General features: G+C 39.8%; 1 protein-coding gene across 2 annotated transcripts in view; it reads right to left on the bottom strand.

The window, feature by feature from the left end:
- ANKFY1 (ankyrin repeat and FYVE domain containing 1) overlaps positions 1-12,872 on the bottom strand; it is a 63,184-nt gene that overhangs the window by 42,683 nt on the left and 7,629 nt on the right. Inside the window, exons 1-3 of one of the 2 annotated variants that reach the window (XM_070395495.1) lie at positions 10,792-10,827; positions 6,499-6,691; positions 4,356-4,474 (exon numbers count right to left, since the gene is read on the bottom strand). In XM_070395495.1, the coding sequence (XP_070251596.1) occupies positions 4,356-4,474; positions 6,499-6,662 (283 nt within the window). In that variant the 5' untranslated portion in view covers positions 6,663-6,691; positions 10,792-10,827. Of the gene's footprint in view, positions 1-4,355; positions 4,475-6,498; positions 6,692-10,791; positions 10,828-12,872 lie in introns of those variants that run through there. The other variant, XM_070395494.1, reaches the window with a different exon arrangement.

Here is a 12,872-nt window from a genome sequence, read left to right as displayed (position 1 = left end):
TAGTTCCTTTTTTCCTGATTTTTATTTAATGAACATGTATTACTTATTTAATTTTTAAGGTAAAGTCCCTATAGCAATTTGGGGAAATGCTTGGGATGAAAATCACAGTATAAAATATCAAAACTATGATAGCGTAAAACCATGGTCTACAGCAGTGGTCCTGGGCTCGAAGAATCAGCATCATCTGGGAGCTTGTTAGAAATTCTTATTCTCAGGCCCACCCCAGATCTAATGAATCAGAAAACTCTGGAGCTGGGGCCTAGAATTTGGCTTTTAACAAGTCCTTCATGTGATACTGATGACTAGCTAAGGTCTAAGAAACTATACTCAATTCTTCATTATGTAAGAAAGGCAAAACATGGGCCAGTAACATCTTATTAACTTAATAATTAGGCAACAACTGATTAGCTCTTATTAACCCACTCTCTTCCAAATGTAGTGGGAGATAAAACAGCCAGGTATTTTTTTAAAAAGGCATAAAAAAAAGTGAAAGAAAATACACCAAAATACTAATAGTGATCATGTTAAGGCTTATTTTTTCCTTTCTCCCTTACCTGGCAATGTATTTTTTTTTCTTTTTTCTTTTTTTAAATATATATAATTTTTATTGATTTCAGAGAGGGGGAGAGATAGAAACATCACTGTTTAGAGAGAATCATTGATCGGCTGCGTCCTGCACATCCCACACTGAGGATCAAGCCTGCAACTTGGGCATGTGCCGTTTGGGAATCGAACCATGACCCCCTGGTTCATAGGTTAACACTGAACCATAAAACCGGGATGGCAATGTATTTTTTTTTAACCTGGTAATGTATTAATAGAACTTTTAAAATGTTTTGAGAAATAATTAAAGTATGCTCTTGTTTGTGTGTTGAGAGAGCGGATTTTCGTGGATGACCTGTTGCTCTCCCACAATGCCGGCAGTATTGGAATAAACGCTCATATATGATTCAACCCTGTCTCTGCTGAATTGGTTCAAGTAGTGGTAGGCAGCCTGGATCCACTGGTTGTCTGGTTTTATATTCTGGCAACCCCGATGAGACTGACAAGTGAGGGACCCGTCTCGGGCACCAGGGATCCCACTTGTTGCCTGGACTGGAGGTTCCTTGGCTGAGGTCTGGGCTCTTTTAATTCGCAGTGCTGCCAGGAATTTTCCTGTTTTGAGACCCAGCCACAGCCCCAGCAATCCCCATCGCCTCACCTAACACCTAAGTTGAATCAAGTGTTTTTGTATGGCATGAGAAACATTTACTGCCTCTCCTCTGGGCAAACCTGATCAGCTCTGGGTGGCAAGAGACCTCTATGGTCCTTGCCTGGTCCCCGAGCCCTAGTCTGACCCACTCTGGGATGAGAGACATGCTCTGCTTCAGTGGTTTTTCTTATGCAGGGCATTCTGAGGCTGCCTCCTGCACACCCCATACTGGGGAAGGAGCCCACAACCTGGGCGTGTGCCCTAACCAGGAATCAAACCAGCGATCTCTTGGTGCATGGGACGATGCTCAATCCACACCGGCAGGGCAGTACATCATAATACTTAACAGCAACTTTAACTCAGTGACTATCTAACCACAAGATTGTATCATAGTGAATTGAGAATTTCTAGAGTTTAGGAAAGTACAATGTTAATGCCTTTAAAGATGCCTGAACTCTCCTCCTGTATAATAGTAAGCATGGTTTGATTCCTGCTATGTTTGCTTTCAGGAGTGAGACTCTGCAGAGTCAAGTTTTTGTGGCTTTACTAAGATAGCTAATAGGCATCTTTACTTTATAAAATTTATCTTTGAGGAAGTGTATCGTGGGGGAGGGATCCAAGGAGATGGTGGCATATGTGGACCTGTTCATGTTGAATGTGTTTGGCCCAGCAGTCCTGCTGAACTGCCTGGGTGGGTGTGGGTGTGGTTGCCTAAATCTGGGGTTGCAGTAGCTGAGACTGCCTAAGAAGCCTGTGTGTTATGCGATACCTGGAAGCAACAACTGCATGGCTGGCCAGCAATTTGAGGGAGATTGGAAATCGGTTCTTGTAAACAAGTGTATAAATAGTGTAAAAGCTGTGTTTTAACTTCTTCCTCTCTAAAACCAATAGAAACATTTTTTTAAATGTTATGGTGCCCAAAAAAGTAAAAAGTGTTTAATTTAATGTTTAAATTAGACATTTTACACCTTTGTGCAATTTTTTCTTCTTATGCAATTTTAGTTGTTCCAGGGAGCAGTCGATATTTCATTTTTTCCACTCTTATCCATTTTGATTGCATACAGTATTTCACCATTGCACATAATTCATCTGGGGCTTTCACAGTCCAAGGCTCTCACAGTTCCGGACCCCTCGCTCCTTACTGCCCCCCTGCAGCAGAGGCGGGAGAGTCTCCCGCCACCCCCGTTGCACTTGCCAGCCTCTGAGCTTGGCTTCTGGCTGAGTGGCGCTCCCCCTGTGGGAACACACTGACCACCAGGGGGCAGCTCCTGTGTTGAGCATCTGTCCCCTGGTGGTCAGTGCACGTCATAGCAACCAGTCGTTCCCCTGTTCAGTCGATTTGCATATTAGGGTTTTATTATATAGGATACCTCCTGACCTAATGGGTTTTAATGTTATCCATAGTTGTTATATAAGGGGTCAAAGATATATGGCTTCAAAAGACTTAAAATTGAAAGGCTCAGCTCAGAGATTTCAGTCATGTAAACTGGTGCTGTTCCAGTAAAGACTGCTTCCCAAGTAGATGTTTTAGTTACAGACATGAATGCATGTGCACATGTAAACGCATGTGTGTATATTGTTGTGCTTACAACTCTGAATTAGGGACCTCAGGTTAAACCCTAGAAATGATCATACAATGAGTTCACTCACAGTGGAGAAGCATTAGACATCTGCTCCCCTAAATCCTTGAGATAAGTGCCTACTTAACCTTTGCAACATTGCTCACCTCTGACACCTTTATCAGCCCTAGTTAGTGTCTTCTGTACCTTAACATAAAGCAATTATATTACCATACACACAGACCTGGCCTGCAATGATTTATTATTGGCCCATTTCCTCTAACAGAGTATGAGCTCAGTCTGTATGGCAAGGACTGTGTTATAACGATCTCAGTGTTCCCAGTACTACACATGGAAAACAGTACCTTCTGAATGGTCAGCAAAGACAATTTAACAAAATTTTCACAGAGCCAATCACTTCTGGAAGTAACTCATAATGTAATGCCTAGGTATTCTCCTTATCATGCATTAAAATTCTCATGACTATTAACAGCAGCATTAAATTTAAAATTTGTTTTTTTAAAACAACAGAGTACCATCTGAAAATGCATTTTGAAGTCAACTTTCAAAAATGATGTTTTTATGTCTACTTACCACCATATTTACCCAAATTCTACACAACATAATGTGGCATAAAACAATTAAATAATAACTTTAAACAGCTCAATGCACCTATTTAAATTCCGAAGAATGAAGCCCATTCTTTGTTGTTTTAAAAATATGTTTTTATTGATATTAGAGAAAGAGAAAGGGAAAGGGAGGGAGGAGAAAGAGAGAGAAAATATCAATGTGAGAGAGAAACATCTATCGGTTGCCTTCCGTACTTACCACAACAGGGGATTGAACCTGCAACCTGGGTATGTGCCCTGATTGGGAATCGAACCAGGAACCTTTTGGAGCATGGGACGACGCTCAACCAAATGAGCCCCACCAGCCAGCGCACTCATGTTTTGATTTTAAATAAAAAATATTCTTATTCCTTGGAGTACTGTTACTTCTGAATTCAGTTCTTACAGATCAGGAAAAGTACTTTGATAGTTATGATTCAATTTTAGGCAACTGAACAGGACGACTTTTTCTTGGAGTGAAAGAAAAATTGTTTTCTATACATGCTCCCATATTTATAGTATACTATTATATGAAAAGAGTTTCTGGACAGACATTTATATTTTATAAATTATAAAAATACTGTAGATACTCAAATATTTACTATTTATTAGCCAGATAGTAAATGAAGGTATTCACAAAGTATAACCTACTGATTCACTAATAATTATTTAACTAGTTCATGGTCACCACTGATCAATAAGAAAAGTGTTCTTGCCCGAACCAATTTGGCTCAGTGGACAGAGCGGCCTGTGGACTGAAGGGTCCCAGGTTTGATTCCGGTCAAGGGCATGTACCCTGGTTGTGGGCACATCCCCAGTAGGGAGTGTGCAGGAGGCAGCTGATCGATGTTTCTAACTCTCTATCCCTCTCCCCTCCTCTCTATAAAAAAGCTATAAAATATATATATATTTTTAAAAAAGTATTCTACTTTTGTTAAACCACAAATATTTCAAAACAACACACCTTAACCTTCTGCCAACCGGTCAGAGGCTCACCTGACAGGTCCAGCTCCTTGGTGGAAGACAAATTGGCCAGACTCCAGCTGTCACTACGGGCCGCCAGGACAAACTTGTGAGCATTGATGTGCCTTCCCCCAACCTTTATCTTTAGATCACTGATGAAGAAACATATCCACAAATATAAAAAGAAAAATGTCACCATAACTAGGTATAGCTAGAATTCACAGCTGACATTCATCAACATACATCTGCAAAAGAAAAAAAATCACAGCAAATTTCTTTCTCTATGCTAGCACTTAATTCTGATGGGTCATGTTTCTAATATGTTGCTAGACATGTTTTCTATTTCTAATTTATGGCTTTAGTTCACACGGATGTTCTGCTTTCAAAGACATCTAAACAAATTCTTAAGGTGGTGAACCTACAAGTTAAATAGGATGATTAACGTTCATATAAAAAGTAGAATAGGTTTTATGAGCAATAAATCAAGATAATCATCAGGGGAGAAAAACAGAAAGCCTAAAGATTGTGATGTCAGCTCTGAGACTATAGTGCTGCCATGCTCCACACCACATTAATGCACAAGTACAGTAAAAACAGAAAAAGTTATGACCAAATTAGCTTTGATAAAACAGTCAAGTATATGAGACCCAATACCTAGATTACTGTTCTTATGAGAAACATTCAGACCTTCTATTGGCCATCTTTTACTTAACCATTTATAAAGAAATACAGTGAGAGAAATATTTTCTTTCAAACATGTTTCCATATTTATGACATGCTATGATATGAAAAGAGCTTTCCAAATAGTTATCTATCTATGTTTTACTCTGAAATGTCAAATGCTAAGGCAGGAAAGCATCTAGGCCAGCCGTGGGCAAACTACGGACCCATGGGCCGGATCCGGCCCGTTTGAAACAAATAAAACTGAAAAAAAAAAAAAGACCGTACCCTTTTATGTAATAATGTTTACTTTGAATTTATATTAGTTCACACAAACACTCCATCCATGCTTTTGTTCTGGCCCTCCGGTCCAGTTTAAGAACCCATTGTGGCCCTCGAGTCAAAAAGTTTGCCCACCCCTGATCTAGGCAGTTAACAAAACCTAAAAATGACCTACTGAGCTGACACAGTATGTGCCATATGGCTGTGCTGACAGCAATCCCAAGTCATTAATTATCATCACCCTGCTTATATTTGTGTTTTTTAAATTTTCATACTCCCTCTAAAATAAATGTTAGGTTGGAAAGCTTTTAGAAACTAAATACACAAAAACTATTACATGAATGAATACATAAAACTATTATATTAATTAACTTATTCACTTAAAAGGAGACCCAACCAGAATATTGTTTCTATATAAGCTTCATGCAGACACATTTTACCCCACAAAAGCACTATCTAGAACATACTTTGTAACTATGTAAGAAGCGTATCAACAATTCTAGTTCGATTAAAGAGAAAACTAGATGGAGAAACTGAAACTGGAAAATCAGTTTTTGAAGCAGGTGCTCTTTTACCAATAAACTTTTCCCCATAAGCATGCATTTTGTTGAAGAATTTAAATAGTTTTTTAAAGATATATTTTTATTAATTTCAGAGAGGAAGGGAGAGGGAGAGAGAGATAGAAACACCAATAATGAGAGAGAATCATTGATCCGTTGCCTCCTGCATGCCCCCCTCCTGGGGATCGAGCCAGCAACCTGGAAATGTACCCTGACCAGGAATCAAACCGTGACCTTCTGGTTCTATTATCTGTGCCTAAGATAAGCAGGAAACATAGACAAAATCTTGCCTTAAGAAACTTACATTCTAGAAACTCAATACAGAGAAATAAACTTGGGAAGAAAGTCAACAAGAGATGAGAAGTTGAGCCCAACCGATGTGGTTCAGTGGTTGAGTGTTGACCAACCATGAACCAGGAGGTCAGGGTTCGATTACCAGTCAGGGCATATGCCCAGGTTGCAGCCTTGATCCCCAGTAGGGGGTGTGCAAGAGGCAGCCGATCAATGATTTTCTCATCATTGATGTTTCTAACTCTCTCCCCGTCTCCTTTCCTCTCTCTGAAATCAATAAAAACGTATTTTAAACAAAAGAGAGAGGAAAAGTTGCAATGTGGCCTGGGAATAAAGCTAAAGGGCTGGCTTCTCCAAACTGGCCCTGTGTCCAAGGAGCTCACCTATACTGCTCCTGCTCATAGAGGTCGGCCACAATCGTCAGCAGGCGGCTGATGAAGGACTCACTGCTGTTTTCCTTGTTTGCTTGTGCGGCCAAAAGAGTGCATCTCTTCTCTGTCTCTGCCAATTTCTTCTGCAGCTTGACATACTCTTGTCGGAGAAGCATCAAGTGCTTCTCCAACTTGGCCACCTCCTCTGCAAGGGAAATAAAGAATCAAGTTTACCATAGCAGGTGAAAGCAGTCAGCATTCACTAATCCCTCATTCCACAGATAGGATGGCTACCTTTTTTTTTTTTAATCTTCACCTGAAGACATGCTTAGAGAGAGGATGGAAGAGAAAGAGGGGGAGAGAAAGAGAGAAACAGCGGTTGCCTTCCGTACATGCTCCTATCAGGGATGGAACCCACAACCTTTCAGTGCACAGGACAATGCTCAACCAACTGAGCCACTCCGGCTGGGCTCTACGTCTCCTTTTTTAAATATATTTTTTATTTATTTCAGAGAGTAAGGGAGAGGAAGAGATAGAAACATCAATGATGACAGAGAATCATTGGTCAACTGCCTCCTGCACATCCCATACTGGGGATCGAGTCCACAAATCTGGGCATATGCCCTGACCGAGAATTGAACCGTGACCTCCTGGTTCATAAAGAATGGTTTAAAAAAAAAAAAAAAAAGAATGGTTTTATTTCAGGGTGTCACTGGATCACTGGGCCAAAAAGACCATCATGGTCCAGGGATTTCTCTTCTCAGTTTCCCTTGAAGATCAATATTCAATATATGACAATGAACAGACACACACATAAGATGCTAACAGGTACCTGCCCTACAAATCCTTTACCATTAAGCCAGGAGGTTCAAGGAAAGAAAATTATCAAAATCATTTAGAAGTCTTTTTCAAACCACTAGTAATAGTAACTAACTTTCACATGTCACATGATGTTCTAAAAGCTTTGTGAATCCTCTCATACAAACTTCATGACACACCCAAGTAGTAGGGCCTATTAGTAACACACTACAGATGAGAACACTGCGGCATAAAGAGATTAAGCATTTGCATAAGAACAGCATGGATAGACTGGAGAGCATTATGCTAAAAATAAGCCAGAAAAAGGTAAATATCACACGATCTCTCTCATTTGTTAAATATAATGAACAACATAAACTGGTGAACAAAAATAGATCTAGAGCAGCCGTGGGCAAACTCCGGCCCGTTTGAAATGAATAAAACTAAAAAAAAAAAAGACCGTACCCTTTTATGTAATGATGTTTACTTTGAATTTATATTAGTTCACACAAACACTCCATCCATGCTTTTGTTCCGGCCCTCCGGTCCAGTTTAAGAACCCATTGCGGCCCTCGAGTCAAAAAGTTTGCCCACCCCTGATCTAGAGACATAGAAGCATCGAACAGACTGTCAAACCTCAGAGGGAAGGCAGGGAAGGGTGTAGGGAGGTAAGAGATCAACCGAAGGACTTGTATGCATGCATATAAGCAGAACCAATGGACACAGACAGTAGGGGGGTGAGGGCCTGTGCTGGGGGTGGGAAGGGGCGGGGAGAGGTCAATGGGGGAAAAAGGAGACATATGTAATACTTTCAACAATAAAGAATTTAAATTAAAAAAAACAAGAATCTGCATAAGGTTACAAAGCTGGTGAGAGGTGGGGCTGCGAGGAGCCCAGGCATTCTCATTCCAGGACCTGTGACTTATTAACCACTACCCTAAACTATCTGACACCTGCCCTCCTTCAGGAGAGGATCAGGGCAGTCAATAATGGTTCAGATGGAAGCAAGTCATATTCCACAGGTGTGCTGGGGCAGATTAAAATGGTTGAGAACCACTATATTTGATTCATTAAATTCAATAAATATTTACTAGTGTCTAGGCAGGTGCCAGACACTGCACAATAGTAAGCAAAATCAGACATATCTTCCCTAAAAGCTTTTAGTTACTGGGGAAGTAAACTTTTATATAACAATTGTAACAATCAAAGGCAAAAACTACAACAATAATGAATACTAGAAAAAAAGAACAAAACTGTAAGAACCTATAATAAAGTAATTTAACTTAGGACATCAGGAAAGGCTTCCCCTAAGGAAGGAACAGTCAGGGAACTTTACCTGGGCTCTAGAGTTTTGGTGGGAATCACACAACCATGCAAATTACCTCCATAAATCAAAGTCTAACTATGGAACAATGGTGCTGCTATGGTCAGTCTCTGGGCCTCAGTCCTTCACCCTTCTATTTCCCACCACAGCTATTCCAAATCTTGACACTATCTTCAAGCCCATCTCTAACCCAATCTGCCTCATTCTGAGTCAATGCCGTTTAGGTAAAAGGCCAATTGAAGTGCAATGTTTTTGTTCATTCATTGATTTGTTCAAAGATTTTCATCTCTTAAGTGGACAACTGCATAACTTAGTCATCCATTAAAAATTTACTAAGCACCTATGCAGTGCCAGTGTCGAAGTAAAAAAATACACCCTGGTACATTTTTATTTTTTACAAAGTTATAGAGTAATGAAGAAGAAGAGCTGGTAAACAAAACAATTCAATAACAACAACAGCACTCTGACATGGAATACAGATAGAGCATGAAGCAAGACCACCTGTATTAAGCTAGTGCAAGGAAAGACATCCCAGAAAAGTGGTGTTTTACATCAAAAGATTTAAACCAAAGGTGGAGAACCTTTTTTCTGCCAAGGACCATTTGGATATTTATAAGATTATTCGCGGGCCATACAAAATTATCAACTTAAAAATTAGCCTGCTATATTTGGTCAGACATTTAATTAACTCACCCCTAGTGCCTTGGCAGGGCTGGACCAAATGATTTTGAGGGCCTTATACAGCCCGTGGGCCACACATTCCCTACCTGATTTAAATGGAAGCCTGTATGGTTTGTAGCATTCTGAGCCCAGAAAATGCAAAGAAAAGGCTTCAGCCTTTTACATTCTTGGTCAGATTCTCCTTTTAAACCATTATCAGTCAATAGGTTTGTGAAACAGACATAGTACTTGGCTCTATGGCAAATACAAATAATTAGAAGGCAAGACCTAGCCTAGTCCCCCAAGAGCTCACTGGCAAAAATGTCTGCCACTCACCTGCCTCTGCTTAAGTCAACTGAAAAGGGTGGCCAGAGGGTAAGTCATCTTGCTAGTTCAACCTGGGGTTATAGTCCCCTTGCTGGAGAGAGAGCTTCCATGTTTTCACAGGGGCAGCCTGTGGCTATGGACTACAGATTCTTCTTCCATGAACCAAACTGAACGAACCCATTAACCTTGGTTTCAATCACATAATATTCTAGGCCAGCGGTTCTCAACCTGTGGGTCGCGAACAATGAAAATACATCCTGCATATCTGATATTTACATTATGATTCATAACAGCAAAATTACAGTTATGAAGTAGCAACGAAAATAATTTTATGGTTGGGGGTCACCACAACATGAGGAACTGTATTAAAGGGTAGCGGCATTAGGAAGGTTGAGAACCACTGTTCTAGGCAACCTTAGTATTTTGCTCAAAAGCTCCAACCCATCAGGACTATAGCATGAGTAATTAACTCTGCACTTCCATGTCACTTAAGTCACCAATCTACATGTATTTATGATGCACCTACAGTGCACTAAGCATTATGGTAGATTATGAGTTGCCTCTCTGAGAGTTCTGAAAAAGGGCAGTCTAATTTGCACCTCTTGCAAACAACGGAGCACCAAAGTAGTATCAAATGTAAAAATAAGGGGTGAGGTGGGCTGGAGGGGGTCAAAGGAGGTAATATGTAATATTTTCAACAATAAAGATTTATAAACAAACAAACAAAAAATGTAAACTCAAAATAGTATCTACAAGGAACTCAGAAACAGGAGGGTCAAAAACAAAATTAATAGTCACAAAGAATCTGGGGGATTATTATGGAGAATTATGAGGCTATTTGCCTTCAAGAGTAGAAAGTTGCTGGTTGCTTTATCTAATCCTTAAAATGAGATAGTAAAAGCTATTTTGATCATCTTCTCAAACAGTCCCTGTAAATTTCTTTGGATACTGATTATACACATATAATTCCAAAATCCACAGCAATACCCTAAGTCTCGCTCCAGAATTTCTGACACAAATTTCCAGCTGCAGCCTGGACAATGACAAAAGACCTAAACCACAAAGGTTATGATCAGAGATGAGGCAAGATAAAAGAAGGCCTTAGGATAAGTTAGGGCTCTTATTCACGAAATCACAGGCCCTCTGCCCAGCATCTTTTGTAGGGGAAACAGATCACAAGTGCACCTATCAATTACCATTTCAGAGTGTAATGGAAAAAGCGCCCATGGCTGAGATGTTATCCTGTGGGGAAAATTGTCTCCTTGCAAACAGCAATGCAATGTGTCCTTGAAGTGTCACCAAGCTGTAGAGTTCTTACAGGAAAAAGAATAAAATTACCATTCTGAGCAATAATGAAGGGAAAAGCTACAGCACAGTGCAGCAGTGAAGGGTACAGGCAGGGGAGCTAGACTGACTAGGATCAGTGGCCCCACAACTTTATAGTTGTAACACCTTAGTGCGTTGTAAACATTGAATGTGCTGATACATATAACGACCTTAGAAGAGTATCTGCCCCCCAGTAAGTGTTCGTGGTTATTCTGAGAAAGGCAACACAACAGTCTTAGGAGCATGTGCTCTGGAGGCTCACTCGACTGGGTTGTAACCCCAACTTGCCCATTTACTAGCTCTGTGACCTTGGGCAAGTTACCTACTCCTCTCTGGACCTCAGTTTTCTCCTGTGGAAAATAGGAATAATAGTATTTCAGAGTGGTTGTCAAGGAGTAATTGAGTTAAGGTAGGCTAAATCATTTAGAACAGTGTCTGGTTTAAAGATTTACTACCACTATTTCTTTACAAAGTGGTTAGTTTTCAGCTGTGGTTTCTTCTCTCTCTACTTCCAACTTTGCTTTTGAAAAATAAGCCTAGAAATTTAAATAATGGATAAAACCTCTGATTTCACCAAAAGAGCTATGCTAAATATCAATGAAGAATGTCAACAGCTTGCATTATAATTTTGTCATGTTTCTCTACAAATAATACCCAATATCAATGCAGTCTGAGGTCAGATATTCTGATGAACTTTCTGATAGTTCATCAGTCTTGACAGAAACAAAGATGCCTGAGACAAAAAAAAAACAACTGCATTCACTATGAAAGGCCCTAAAACAGAGACCAATATTGATTGCAAATAATAATAATAATAATCAGCAAGTCATGGGACAGTCAAAAAAGGAACCCACAATGACCCTTACAGATCAAGAGTTGGCAAAGGGCCAGATAGTAAATATTTTAGGCTCTTTGTGCCTCAGTCTCTGTAGCAACTACTCAATCCTACAAAAGCATCAATGAATGAGCACATGGCTACCCCCCAAAATTTTATCTATGGACACTGAAAATTGAATTTCATACAATGTTCACATGCCATGAGTCTTCCTTTGGTTTTTCATTAACTATTAAAATATATACACACACCTACATATACACACATATGCATATACACAAACATACCCACATATATAATTCTTAGTACAAAAACAAGTCTCAGGTCAGATCTGGCCAACAGGTCATAGTTTACCAAACCCTGTTCTAGGGATTTTTTAAAAAATGTTTTTATTGATTTTTAGAGAGAAAGGAAGGGAGAGGGATAGAGAGATAGAAATATTGGTGAGAGAGAAACATTGATTGGATGTCTCCTGCACGCCCCCTGCTGGGGATCAAGTCTGCAACCCAGGCAAGTGCCCTGACCGGGAATCAAACCAGTGACCTCTTGGTTCATGTGTCAACGCTCAAACACTGAGCCACACAGGCTGAGCTGTTCTAGGGAATTTTTAAAGAATTAGTATACCCCTTGAAATATTCATTTTTTATTGCATGTAATATTACATTTAAAATCGTTTTTCTTGAAATATCAATGTTTATTGCATGTAACATTATTATACTTAAAACCATTTTTCTTGAAATACTAAAAAAAGAATTAGTATACCAAAATGATCAGAGCCAAATGAAAAGAGAAGAAAGTAGTTAATCTGTCTCAAATGCCTGTAATTCTATATCCTCTGATTTCCTTTACCAAAGCCTTTGCCACTAGAGGGCCCTTGCATCTTCAAGACCTCTCTCTCTCCAGGCTCACCTCCTACCCTTATACACATGCTCACAGTAACCTACCCCAAATAAACGTTTATACATGTTCACACTCTTGACTGTCTTGTCTATCATGCTCTTTTCCTTCTCCACTAATTTCTGAAGCCAGTCCTCTTTTCTCACTGCTTCCTTCCTTACCTCCTTAATCTTTTGAAACTTGGCTTCTATCCATACCACTCTACTCAAAGGATCTCCA

This window comes from Myotis yumanensis, unplaced genomic scaffold (assembly GCF_028538775.1).
Source record: "Myotis yumanensis isolate MYYU_CA2020_CCGP unplaced genomic scaffold, mMyoYum1.0.hap1 SCAF_16, whole genome shotgun sequence".
NCBI classification, from domain to species: domain Eukaryota; kingdom Metazoa; phylum Chordata; class Mammalia; order Chiroptera; family Vespertilionidae; genus Myotis; species Myotis yumanensis.
This window is presented reverse-complemented; position numbering and strand designations above follow the sequence as displayed.